The sequence below is a fragment of the Maniola hyperantus genome, chromosome 25 (assembly GCF_902806685.2).
Source record: "Maniola hyperantus chromosome 25, iAphHyp1.2, whole genome shotgun sequence".
NCBI lineage: Eukaryota > Metazoa > Arthropoda > Insecta > Lepidoptera > Nymphalidae > Maniola > Maniola hyperantus.
Window position 1 is genome coordinate 619675 of NC_048560.1, and position 12228 is coordinate 631902.

The 12228-nt window shown below is 38.3% G+C and overlaps 1 protein-coding gene across 21 annotated transcripts in view; it reads left to right on the top strand.

Annotated features, from left to right (window-relative positions):
* Positions 1–12228, top strand: part of sm (heterogeneous nuclear ribonucleoprotein L) — a 369904-nt gene that overhangs the window by 103960 nt on the left and 253716 nt on the right. For all 21 annotated transcript variants that reach the window (XM_069507183.1, XM_069507198.1, XM_069507201.1 and 18 more), the window contains exon 2: positions 471–587. In XM_069507183.1, the coding sequence (XP_069363284.1) occupies positions 471–587 (117 nt within the window). The remainder of the gene's footprint in view (positions 1–470; positions 588–12228) is intronic.

Below are 12228 nucleotides of genomic sequence, written 5' to 3' on the forward strand. Positions count from 1 at the left end.
ATTACATGCAAACTACGTGATAACTGTGCCAAGTGGGGTATTATATGAAACGGCTTTACCTGTACATTATAAAACAGATTTTTAATTATTTTTATGCATGTAGTTTTTGATTTATCGTGCAAAATGTCGAAAAAATACGACTGTAGTACGGAACTCTCGGTCCGCGAGTCTGACTCGCACTTAGAATAGAATAGAATAGAATAGAATAATGTTTATTCGAGGTATATAGGTGGTACATGATCTAGGCAATATCGTCCTGTACAGCAGTGTAACACCTCGAACAGGTAGGCCACTCAGCTTGTGTTGAGACGTCGGGCCCCTCAGACACAAACCTCTAGAGAAAATATCTGAGGTACCAGATGCCCCAACGCTGATTTTCAGTAACCGCCTTTTAACGCCACTTGACCGGTTTTTTAAATTCGAATGCTTGTTTCTCAAGCTACGACTAACCTGTTCTCCTGTTGTTACAGAGTAATGGAAACAATTACAATATGTCGGGCGAGCCGCGGCGCAAGCGCGAGCCGCCCGCCCGCCCCAACCACATCCTGCTCTACACCATCATCAACCCCGCGTACCCCATCACTGTGGTGAGTACCCTCATATTTGAAATTTGAAAATGAAAATTTATTTATGACAACAATGTCGGTTTACAGTTTAGTGTCGGGAACCCTGAAGTAAGTTTGATAAACCTGTGTCTCAGGGTCCCCGAGTATAGTAATACTAGTAATTATTGCGGAGAGTGTGCCAAAGAACTTTTCGACATCGTTCCTTCTTCACATTTCTATACTATCGTACCGCAAGACACCGCCAAGACGCCCACTCGATACTATTTCAAAAATTAACGACCTCCCTGGCGCAGTGGTAAGCGCTGTGGTCTTATTAGTGGGAGGTCCCGGGTTCGATTCCTGGCAAGGATTTGGAATTTTATAATTTCTAAATTTCTGGTCTGGTCTGGTGGGAGGCTTCGGCCGTGGCTAGTTACCACCCTACCGGCAAAGCCGTGCCGCCAAGCGATTTAGCGTTCCGGTACGATGCCGTGTAGAAACTAAAAGGGACATGGGTTTATTAAAAACTGCCATACCCCTTCCAGGTTAGCCCGTTTCCATCTTCGACTGCATCGTCACTTACCACCAGGTGAGATTGCAGTCGAGGGCTAACTTGTATCTGAATAAAAAAAAGAAATAAGAAAAAAATAAAGACCCGCACTTTTTTGGATGTAACATCCGTCAGATCGATTTTGTTCGTATAAAATGTAGCCTATGTCACCCGGACCATGATAACGGATCCATTGACACCTCATTCGAATCAAATCGAATGTTATTTCGAAATTACAGATAGACACTTCAATTTTATTTATTAGTAAGTATAGTTTTTGCATTTCACGAAGGCCACTGACTCATGCTTATGTTTAAGTCGGATCGGTATAAGTAAGGTACACTAAATGTGTGTGTTTTTGAGCGCTTGCTGACGACTGATTGGTCCGACATGCACGCACACTTACGCAATGACCGTAAACGACACGTAACCACAAGCAAAGTTCACTAGCCTTCGTGAATTGCAAGAACTGTATAGATTTGTTCAACTCATACTACTAACGAATTACGACTAAAAGGAAACGAAAGAAGAAAAGTTTCATTTAAAACCATATTTCCAGAATGGCAACATAAACACTCTTTAAACAATAAGAGGGTAGAATGGTAGAAAATCAAAGTCAGATCGAAGTTGTCCTCCGTCGGATTACATCGACGACAGTTAAAGAGCTTTGGCAATGAGAGACGGGCCAAGTTTGTGAGATCAAAGTTGGACAGACTCCGCTGTATTACTCCGTGATTCTTCTTCTTGTATTTATTACTGTTGATTTCGAGTTATCCGTATCCATACTAATATTCTAAATGCGATAGTGTGTCTGTCTGTCTGCTAGACTTTCACGGCCAACTGTTCAACCGATTTTGACGCAATTTGGAACAGAGATAGCTTGCATCCCGGGGAAGGCTACTTTTTATCCCGGAAAATCAAAGAGTCATCATAGAATCATCTAGTTAAGTATTAAAAAATATTACAAAATACAGTTAGTACTTAGTAGGTACGAGTAATAAGTATACATTTTATATTTTTGATAAAAACAATTATAAATGTCAAAAACCAAACAACCAATATATTTTAATATTGTACTAATTTTGTGAAAATTTCATCACTCTACCTGTATTCACGAGATACAGCCCGCCGCTGACAGACAGACGGAGAGACGGACGGACAGCAGAGTCAGTAATAGGGCCCCGTTGACATTCTTTAGGTACGGAACCCTAAAATAATGAAATAAATTTTTATGTTTATTTTATATTTTAACTATAACACCGTAGCAAACAATTTCAATCAAAGAACAAGAAAAAGTGAACAAGATAGAACTTCTGGAAACAGTAACTTTACTACAGAAACTATCAAAGTCGAATCTAATTCGAAGCAATACTCGCGAGAGTTTGCTCAGAGTTTGCGAAGTGACGAGGAGAGTGCACAAACCTAATCTGATAATAACACTTTAGATGTTTCTGCACATTTCTTGATACTGCTTCGATGATGCGAGAAAAGTTTAGCTTTCCCGTGTGGCCTACATTCCACTAAAGCTGAGATCTATAGAGCGCACTTTGTCTTTGCTCAGACTTAAGATTGATTTAAAACGAGACAGATCTATGTGAGAAATATAGCTCTGTCTCGTTTTAACTCTGACTTAAGTCTAAGCAAAGTCGGAGTGCGCTCTATAGATCTCACCCGAGTTATGATTTTAAGCATTGTAATTTCTTTTATTTTAAAGGAGTACCCTGTTGTACAGTACGCGGCCGAAAATAATGTACATCGGCCTTTAGAAGGAGATAGCGGATTTGTAGAGCATTGTCTCTGTTGTTGAGACTGACATCATATAGGTATGAGTGACAGAGACATGTGAATGCTTGAATACTTAAAGCATTGCAATTTTTATTATTATTTTGAACGAGTACTCTGTTGTACAATACGCGGCAGAAAATAATGTACATCGGCCTTTAGAAGGAGATAGCGTATTTGTAGAGCATTGTCTCTGTCGTTGAGACCGAGACGCGACGTCATATATGTATGAGTGACAGGAGACATGTATGCGTACTCTTGAGGTTGAATTCTCTGTGCTTACGAACCATGATAGAATCTGACTCATCATAAGAGCTCAAAAGGTGCCTCGAGTCGGCACCTTTCGTATTTTTTCGACATTTTGCACGATAATTCAAAAACTATGATGCATAAAAATAAATAAAAATCTGTTTTAGAATGCACGAGCGAAGACCTTTCATATGATACCCCACTTGATATAGTTATCTTACTTCGAAAATTGAAAATACTAATTAGTAGTTCATGACCACAATTTAATTTGTTTTGTGTGATCTAACCCTAAATTCACGGTTTTCAGATTTTCCCCCGAATATTTGCTATAAGACCTACCTACCTGCCTCATGATTCTATGTCAACGAGAAGTACCCTGTAGGTTTCTTGACAGACAGACAAAAAAGTGATCCTATAAGGGTTCCGTTTTTCTTTTTGAGGTACGGAACCCTAAAAAAAAACAATCGAAGACCTGTTGCTTGAACGAATGCCAAGTTCCGTAGCCGATCCGCGTCATTACACATTCGGATCCCTTTTTACGTGTTTCTTTTACAAGCGTCGGCTGATGTTGGCGGAATGTTCTGGAATAAATCTCGACAGATTGGGGATACGAAATCCCACTCAATAGGGTCTTGGACTGTAGTAATAAAATGATGTGCAGAAAATAAATTACATCGGTCTTTAGAATGACATTTCGGCTTGTATTGCGTTTGTCTCTGTCACTGATACCTCTATGACGTTTTGTCTGTTATCGCATTTTTGTATTTGGCGCCTTTTGGAATGGAAGTCACGTGATCTGTTATGACTTGTGGGGCAACCATCTGGAATCGATTGGTATAAATACGGGTGTTTGATAATTCTTAATGCAGTCTCGTTCAGACGTAGACTCGACCTATTAAACGCTATTGTGTTTAGAACGTCATTTTGATTGAGTGGTTACAATAGAAATTGTGCCCTAATCAAGTTAATATTGCAGTAAGGTTATTATAAATTATGTGTATCGTGATTCATATTTAAATTCACTTCTAGTATGTTTATATGTCGGTCTCAACGACAGAGACAATGCTCTACAAATCTGCTATCTTCTTCTAAAGGTCGACGTAGTGCCGGGTACTGTACCATCTGTACTAAATCATACGAAATGTTTGTCTTGGATGTAAGTGGCACTAATATGCCACTTGTTGCGCGAGGGAGAGTTAAAACGTCCTCGAAAGGTATAGTCCGCGACAGGTTGAGGTGGCAATCGGGGTATGAGGCGAGGGGATTCCACGCACGCCCGCACGTCACCCGCGCTCGACCGCACCGGGTTAGCGCGAGGGCTGTGCGGGTGTGCCGGGCTTCCCTCCCCGATTGCCATTTCGACCTGTCGCGTACATATAACTTGATTCGAGTTGATAGTTGAGACTACCACGTTTTGCGTGAGCCTTGTTATATATTGTGATTTGTATTACGCCTACTTGAACAACTTTTTTGTTTTTGTTCTTTTATGAGCTTTTGTGACATATTTTCTCGCTATGAACATATTATTATTATACTTATATGTTAGTTTAGCATACATAAAAGCGGCTGAAATACTTTCTTTACTTGATAATATGTTTTTCTAGCTTATGCTCGCGACTTCGTCCGCGTGGACCACACAAATTTCAAACTCCTAATTTACCCCCTTATGGGTTGAATTTTCACAAATCCTTTCTTATCTAATGCCTCCGTCATAATAGCTATCTGCATACCGAATTTCAGCCCGATCCGGACAACCCATGAACCAAATGATGGCGGGCAGCGTTTTCAAAATGCAAAATTGCATTTTTATTGCACTTATCGATCGAATAAAAAAAATCCAAATTTTTGGTAATTTATTATCACTTAAGGATCAAATTAAGACACTTTTCAAAGTAAAATTTTTCCAATTTTTTGGTAATTTATTAGGTATCACTTAAGGATCAAATTGAGACACTTTTCAAAGAAGGGTAAAATACCCTATTCCGACAAGATAACGTCGTAGTGAACTAGAGTGAGGGAACTGTATGTCGGTTTGATCCCGAATCGACGATATGTCAAATATTAGGCTATGGTGACGTGAAATCAAAGAAAAATAGGTCCTATTTTTTTTTTTTTTTTTTTTTTTTTTTTTTTTTTTTTTTTTTTTTTTTTTTTTTTTTTTATTTTTTTTTTTTTTTTTTTTTTTTTTTTTTTTGACGGGATTTGAACCGTCGACCTTTCGGTTTTCAGTCCACTCCTATACCGGTTGAGCTATTGAGGCTCTAAAAATTTTTCTTCTTCGTCAACATACTTCAACTAACATCTGACGTCTGCTAGTGAAGTCGAAGCCTCGACGTTTTGTTAGAAGTTCCCTAACTGTTGTGAACTGTGATAACGGGATCTAATAATGATTAGATTTGTTTAAAGAAGATTTGCCAAGCATGATGACTATATTCCCCTTTACTTTCCAACTAAGCGTTAAGCTTGTGCTAGGAGTAGGTACGACAATAATGCAACGGGTGGGGTTTGAACCGGCGACCTTTCCGATTTCAGTGCGCTCCTTTAACCGTTGAGTTATTGAGGCTCTGTTACTTAATTATGATTATATACTTTCTTGTTCACCAGTTTGGCGAGAGTCAAAAAATGTACATATCTTGTATACTACTTGATTATAAATAAATTAAAAAAAAAAAATTGTCTTTGGTCACATTCGTTGGTCGACGTTAAAACATCGTCAAAATGACGCGACTCAATACCTACATTTTGCGTGAGGCATGTTGTTTATATTGCGACTAGCTTATGCTCGCGACTTCGTCCGCGTGGACTACACTAATTTCGAACCCCTTTTTCACCCCCTTAGGAGTTGAATTTTCAAAAACCCTTTCTTAGCGGACGCCTACGTCATAATAGCTATCTGCATGCCAAATTTCAGCCCGATCCGTCCAGTAGTTTGAGCTGTGCGTTGATAGATCAGTCAGTCAGTCAGTCAGTCACCTTTTCCTTTTATATATTTAGATTTGTCATACGTATATTGTTATGAGTAAGAACTGTACTATACCAACTTGTTAGCAACTTTCGTGCTTTTGTTCACATAAGTTACATTACATGACTAGCCACTTTGTTTTCTTGTTATACTTTCTTTTATGAACTTTCGGGCATATTGTTATTTATGTTTGGCTACTTTTTGTGCTCTTTTCCCACTTATACTGTACTTTGTAATTTCGAACATTTTTTTGATGTTTATGAACCTATGGTTTATTAGACTGGCTTATGCTCGTATGCTTCGTCCGTGTGGAGTGTGGACTACACAAATTTCGAACCCCTATTTTACTCCCTTTTGGGTTGAATTTTCAAAAATCCTTAGCGGATGTCTACGTCATAATAGCTATCTACATGCCAAATTTCAGCCCGATCCGTCCTGTACCCGTAGTACAAGATTTTACGTCTCACCAAACGAAACCAAATTCGAGAGTCGAAATACTTCCGCGTTACAGTAAAATGGACCTAAACAGCCTTGAATTGAAGTCAAATATTCAATGCCACTAATTTTAATTTCGCAATGTTTCCGCTTGGAGCGCTGGCTGTAGAAGTGTAGACAAACTTGAGCTTTAAAACAAGGCAATTAAGATCCAGTTTACTGTAACGCGGAAGTATTTCGACTCTCGTATTTGGTTTGGTTTGGTGAGACGTAAAATCTTGTACTACGGGTACTGTCCGTTTGAGCTGTGCGTTAATAGATCAGTCAATCAGTCCGCTTTTCCTTTTGGCTTTGGCAAAATGGCGCTGGCAAATTATAAGTGTTCCTAATTTTACCACGGAACTCTAAAAAGGTTCAATAAGCACACATGCTCACGCTTGACTGATTCAGCAATTTGTCAACCCGGTACTTAACGTCGCAGTAGGGTGACAAGGTGGCTTGACAAACGGAAATAATCTTCCTGCTATTGCTATAAACTAAAACGTTTATATATAAACCGATCGCCGGCTCACTAGAGCACAGACTTCACGCACTTTATAATTTCTTAATTTCTGGTTTGGTTTGGTGGGAGGCTTCGACAGTGGATAGTTACCACTCTGCCGGTAAAGCTGTGCCGCCAAGCGGCTTAGCGTTCCAGTACGATGCCTTGTAGAAACATCCTTACAATGCACAATTTCAAAAAGTCACTTTTTGCAATTGTGCATTGTAAGGTCTACATCTCCTGAGATTGCTCCGGTGTCGGGGCGAAACGTGCGTCGATTGTGTTTTGGGATTCGTGTGGTGCTGCGTGTTGGTGGTGTGTATTGCTTGCCTGGTGGCTGCTTTTTCGTGCTTGTTTAGCAGTGGGAGGGCGGGCGGTGCATTTCGCATGCTGCATGTTGCACCATACAGATTCGAACTGTTTCAGCGGAAAGCCTTTGACTTGTTTTCAGCTCTTTGAGTATGGATATGGATAACAAAGGAAGAAAAGCCTCGCGAAATACATGCACATACGATATTGATATATATACATATATATAATACAAAGAGAAATTGTTTATTTCTATTGTGTCCATCTTGTAAGTTATAGCGTGTGTTATAGCTTCGTCAATTGAAAGCAATACCGGGCTTTCAATTTGGACACAATTGTGTTGTTAGGATTGAAACACACCGAGTGAAAACAACAGTCAAATAAATGTTCACAACATTATAAAGCTTCAACAGATTATATTATTTTTAACCGACTTCAAAAAAGGTGGAGGTTCTCAATTCGTCGGTTTTTTTTTTTTTTCTTGAAACCGATTTTGAAAATGTTTTTTGTTTGAAAGGGTATACTTCAAAGGTGGTCCCATATAAATTTGGTGAATATCTGATGAACATCTTCGAAGATAGATAATGGAACTCCTCAACGGATAGGAGTAAACTGCTCGCGATCAGTCTAATAGCTTAGCTTAGTAAACAGTAGATTCTTAACTAGGCATAGCATATTTTAATGCCATGGGGCCACTAAAAATTGTGAAATAATTTTATTTTACAAAATAAAATAAAAACCGACTTCAATACCTAACTACAAACACTAAAAATTAAAAATAATTTAATTTTACCGAATATATTATGTATATACAAGAGTTAATATAGTTCCTTAATAATATTTTTTGGGGTCGGTGCCAATGAAGGCCGGTGGAGTCTCATATTTTTGTGAAATCTAGACGACTCGCGCAGCTAATAAGCTAATTGGCACCGGCACCAAAAAGTATTGTTATTGAACTTTATTAACTCTTGTATACATAACCGTTCAAATTCAAATTCAAATTCAAATTTCTTTATTGCGAATATGGGTAAACAGTGCAGATATTACAAAACAAAAAGGTACAGCCAAATTCTGCCTATTAGCATGCAATATGTTAAGACTTATGATATATTTATTTATTTATTTATTTTTATTATTCATGTACCAAAAATTGTAGTTACAAAGTAATAATAAATTAAGTTACATCGGAAATGCTTATCTCTAAACAGAGATTTCTTCCAGCTTCCCATTCAAGGTTGTGAGTAAGGCGTATCAAGAAGTGGAATAGGTCTACGGTACTAGAATCTAATAAACTACATAAATATCTTATAATAAATACCCAAATCAACTTATATACAATAATTATACTTATCATAAATAATTATATATATATATATATATACCTAACAACGTGTACATAGTTTTGATAAAATTAGTCACATTAAATACTTAGTCACAAAAAATACAAATTTAAATGATAATGTTACAAATGTCAAAAAATAAAACTAAAATTGCTCTACAAGGTAATCATTAATCGAGTAATATGTCTTTTCTAACAATAGTTTTTTAATTTTATCTTAAATAAAGGAAGTTCTCGCGTCTCAATTATATATTTGGGCAAGTGATTATACAAGAGTGTCCCAGTGGAAAAAAAACTTTTGGAGAAATGAGCGGTGATGAATGATGACCGTACGATGTTATCATGAAATCAGAGAAGTCGTCGGTGTGTGAAAGGCTTTACCTTTCTGTCTCTATATTGTTAGAATCATTTCGAACAAGAGTCTTAGGAAAGCCTTAGCTCTTAGATTTTGCTGGACTATGTGCTGTTAGATTTCTTTTATTTATTGTTTATTTAGTTGCTCACTGTTGTTTGTTTTGTTTAGTGTGTGTTTCGCTCTTGAGAGCTATTTCCTTTATTTACCATTTATTAGCTGTAGCAGTGTTATATATTTTACTTTTTGATCAGTTGTTTAGAATTTTTTAAATTTCGTGCTTGCTTGAAAAGAGACCAAGGTATCATCATCATCAGCCTGTGGACGTCCACTGTTGGACATAGGCCTTCCCTAAAGAGGCCACCACACCCGGTTAATCTCAATCTCCTAGTCTTTTACTATATCCATGCAAAAAATCATGTCGACCCGTTCGCGTTGCTACATTGCGGCGCGATTGAAGGACAAATTCATAAACCAACAAACGAACACTTTTTCCCATTTATAATATAGATAATGTAATGTAACTATGATCTTTCATCACATGATGTTCTATTGTTTTGCTTTTGGTATAAGTACAATCTATATAGATAGTATATTTAAAAGGAGAAACTGACTGACTGACTGACTGATCTATCAACGCACAGCTCAAACTACTGGACGGGTCGGGCTGAAATTTGGCATGCAGTTAGCTATCATGACATAGGCAACCGCTAAGAAAGGATTTTTGAAAATTCGACCCCTAAGGAGGTAAAATAGAGATCTGTCTCTGAAAGCTTGCCCTATTTTCACTCGCAATACAATAAAATATCGTCGAGGGAGAGAGTAGGTATTTCCATATCCTTATATCCAGTTTCCGCTACATAAACGTTCGCGACAATCTGTCGTGACGCGAACTTACGGTATGATATAAAATGGCTGCGAAAAATACAAATATTTCGAATTTCGACAAAAGACGCTGATTCGGATGCATTTACCTAAACTAAATTTTAGAGCATCTGTTTGCGTTTTTTTTGAAGCTGTGATAGCCTATTGGTTAGGACGTCAGCCTTCTTATCGGAGGTCGGGGGGTTCGATCCCGGGCACGCACCACTAACTTTTCGGAGTTATGTGCGTTTTAAGTAATTAAATATCACTTGCTTTAACGGTGAAGGAAAACATCGTGAGGAAACCTGCATGCCGAAGAGTTCTCCATAATGTTCTCAAAGGTGTGTGAAGTCTGCCAATCCGCACTTGGCCAGCGTGGTAGACTATGGCCAAAACCCTTCTCACTCTGAGAGGGAACCCGTGCTCTGTAGTGAGCCGGCGATGGGTTGATCATGATGATGACGACGATTTTAGAGTATCTGTTTGCGTTTTTATGATAACGCACTGCACTTCCGTCATCCGTGAGGATACCAGCAATTATCTACGACATAATGTCATAAGCTACCATACAAAACTAATGTATTTTCACGGACTCAGATCGGATGCAGTGCGTAACCGCTCTAAGGAAAATAATTTCCATATCCTTATTTCCATACCTCTACATAAACGCTCGGGGTTAGAGACACTCCGTCATGACACGACCCCGCATCACAATATAAAATGGCTGCTAAAAGACCCCACAATATTTCGACAACATTAGCATCGCGTCGTAGCAACTGAATAAACAAAAGAAATGGAAGGAATTTTTTCTACATACCCTCACATATATTCACCTTATGGAAATTTATTTCGACACTCCCGAGGACGGCTACTTAAATATATATCCTTATTTCACCATTCACATTTCACGTTATATATTACTAGCTGATGCCCGCGTCTTCGTACGCGTGGATTTAGATTTTTCAAAAATCCCGTGGGAACTCTTTAATTTTTTATTAAATAAAAAATTATAGTAACATATGTCGGGATTAAAAGTAACATAGGTTTAGGTTTAAAGACGTTTATTCTCATAAAGACAACATCTCTCTCATAAAGGTAACATATGTCACTCTCCCTGGTCTTTAACTATACCCGTGCAAAAAATCACGTCGGTCCATTGCTCCGTTGCGACGTGATTGAAGGACAAACCAACAAACAAACACACTTTCACATTTATAATATGGGTACTGATGTAGATACAGTAGCCGGCAAGAAATATTGTACATCGACTTTTAGAATGAGATTTCGGCATTGTAGAGTGTTGTCCCTGTCACTCATACCTATGTAACGTTTTGTCAGTCTCAACGACAGAGACAACGCTCTACAAAACCGCTATCTCTTTCTTAAGGTCGATGTACAATATTTTCTGCCGCGTACTGTATACTAACTTTTGGCCGCGACTTCGTCTCGTTGAAAAAGTCTGATGTGGGCGGAGCGCCTTAGAATGAGAAAGGTTTAGGTCATAATCCACCACGCTGGCTGTGATGCTGGTCATGTGCGGATTGGCAGGCTTCACACACCTTTTAGAACGTTATGGAGAACTCTCAGGCATGCAGGTTTCTTGACGAACTTTTCCTTTACCATTAAAGCAAGTGATATTTAATTATTTTAGTGTTTAAACTATCGTGAGTGATTTCCATTATATATAATATCTCTCACCCGGCTATACTCACGTGTTTAGTCGACGGCGACGTTAGCCCGACTATCCTCGGACGGGTTCGAAACTAGTCGGGCTAACGTCGACTAAACACGTGAGTATAGCCGGGTCAGAAATATTTAATTACTTAAAACGTACATAACTCGGAAAAGTTAGACGTGCGTACCCGGGATCGAACCCCGACCTCCGATTAGGAGGCGGACGTCTTAACCACTAGGCTATCACAGCCTTTTATCGCTTACCGTTTAGTGAGTACCTAATTCAACAATATAATAGGTTTATCGACCTTCAATTTGAAATATTGCAAATTCTGTCCCTCTCCAAGGGATCAAAGAAAAAAGGAGGCCCTGCCCAAATTTGGCTTTGGATTAATATGCCCGACCTTACCGGCGAGTTTTATATTGGCTTATTTTTATTATTGTTTGATTTACTTAATATGAATTTTTTTTATGGCTTCGTATCTAAATGATGCCTTTTAAGCTTTCGGATAAATAAATAAAATAAGTATTTCACGATTTTTGAAAATTCTACAACCAAGGGGGTTAAATAGGGGATGAAAGTTTGTATGAAATCCTTAATTGTTAAAGTTATTTGCATGAAAATT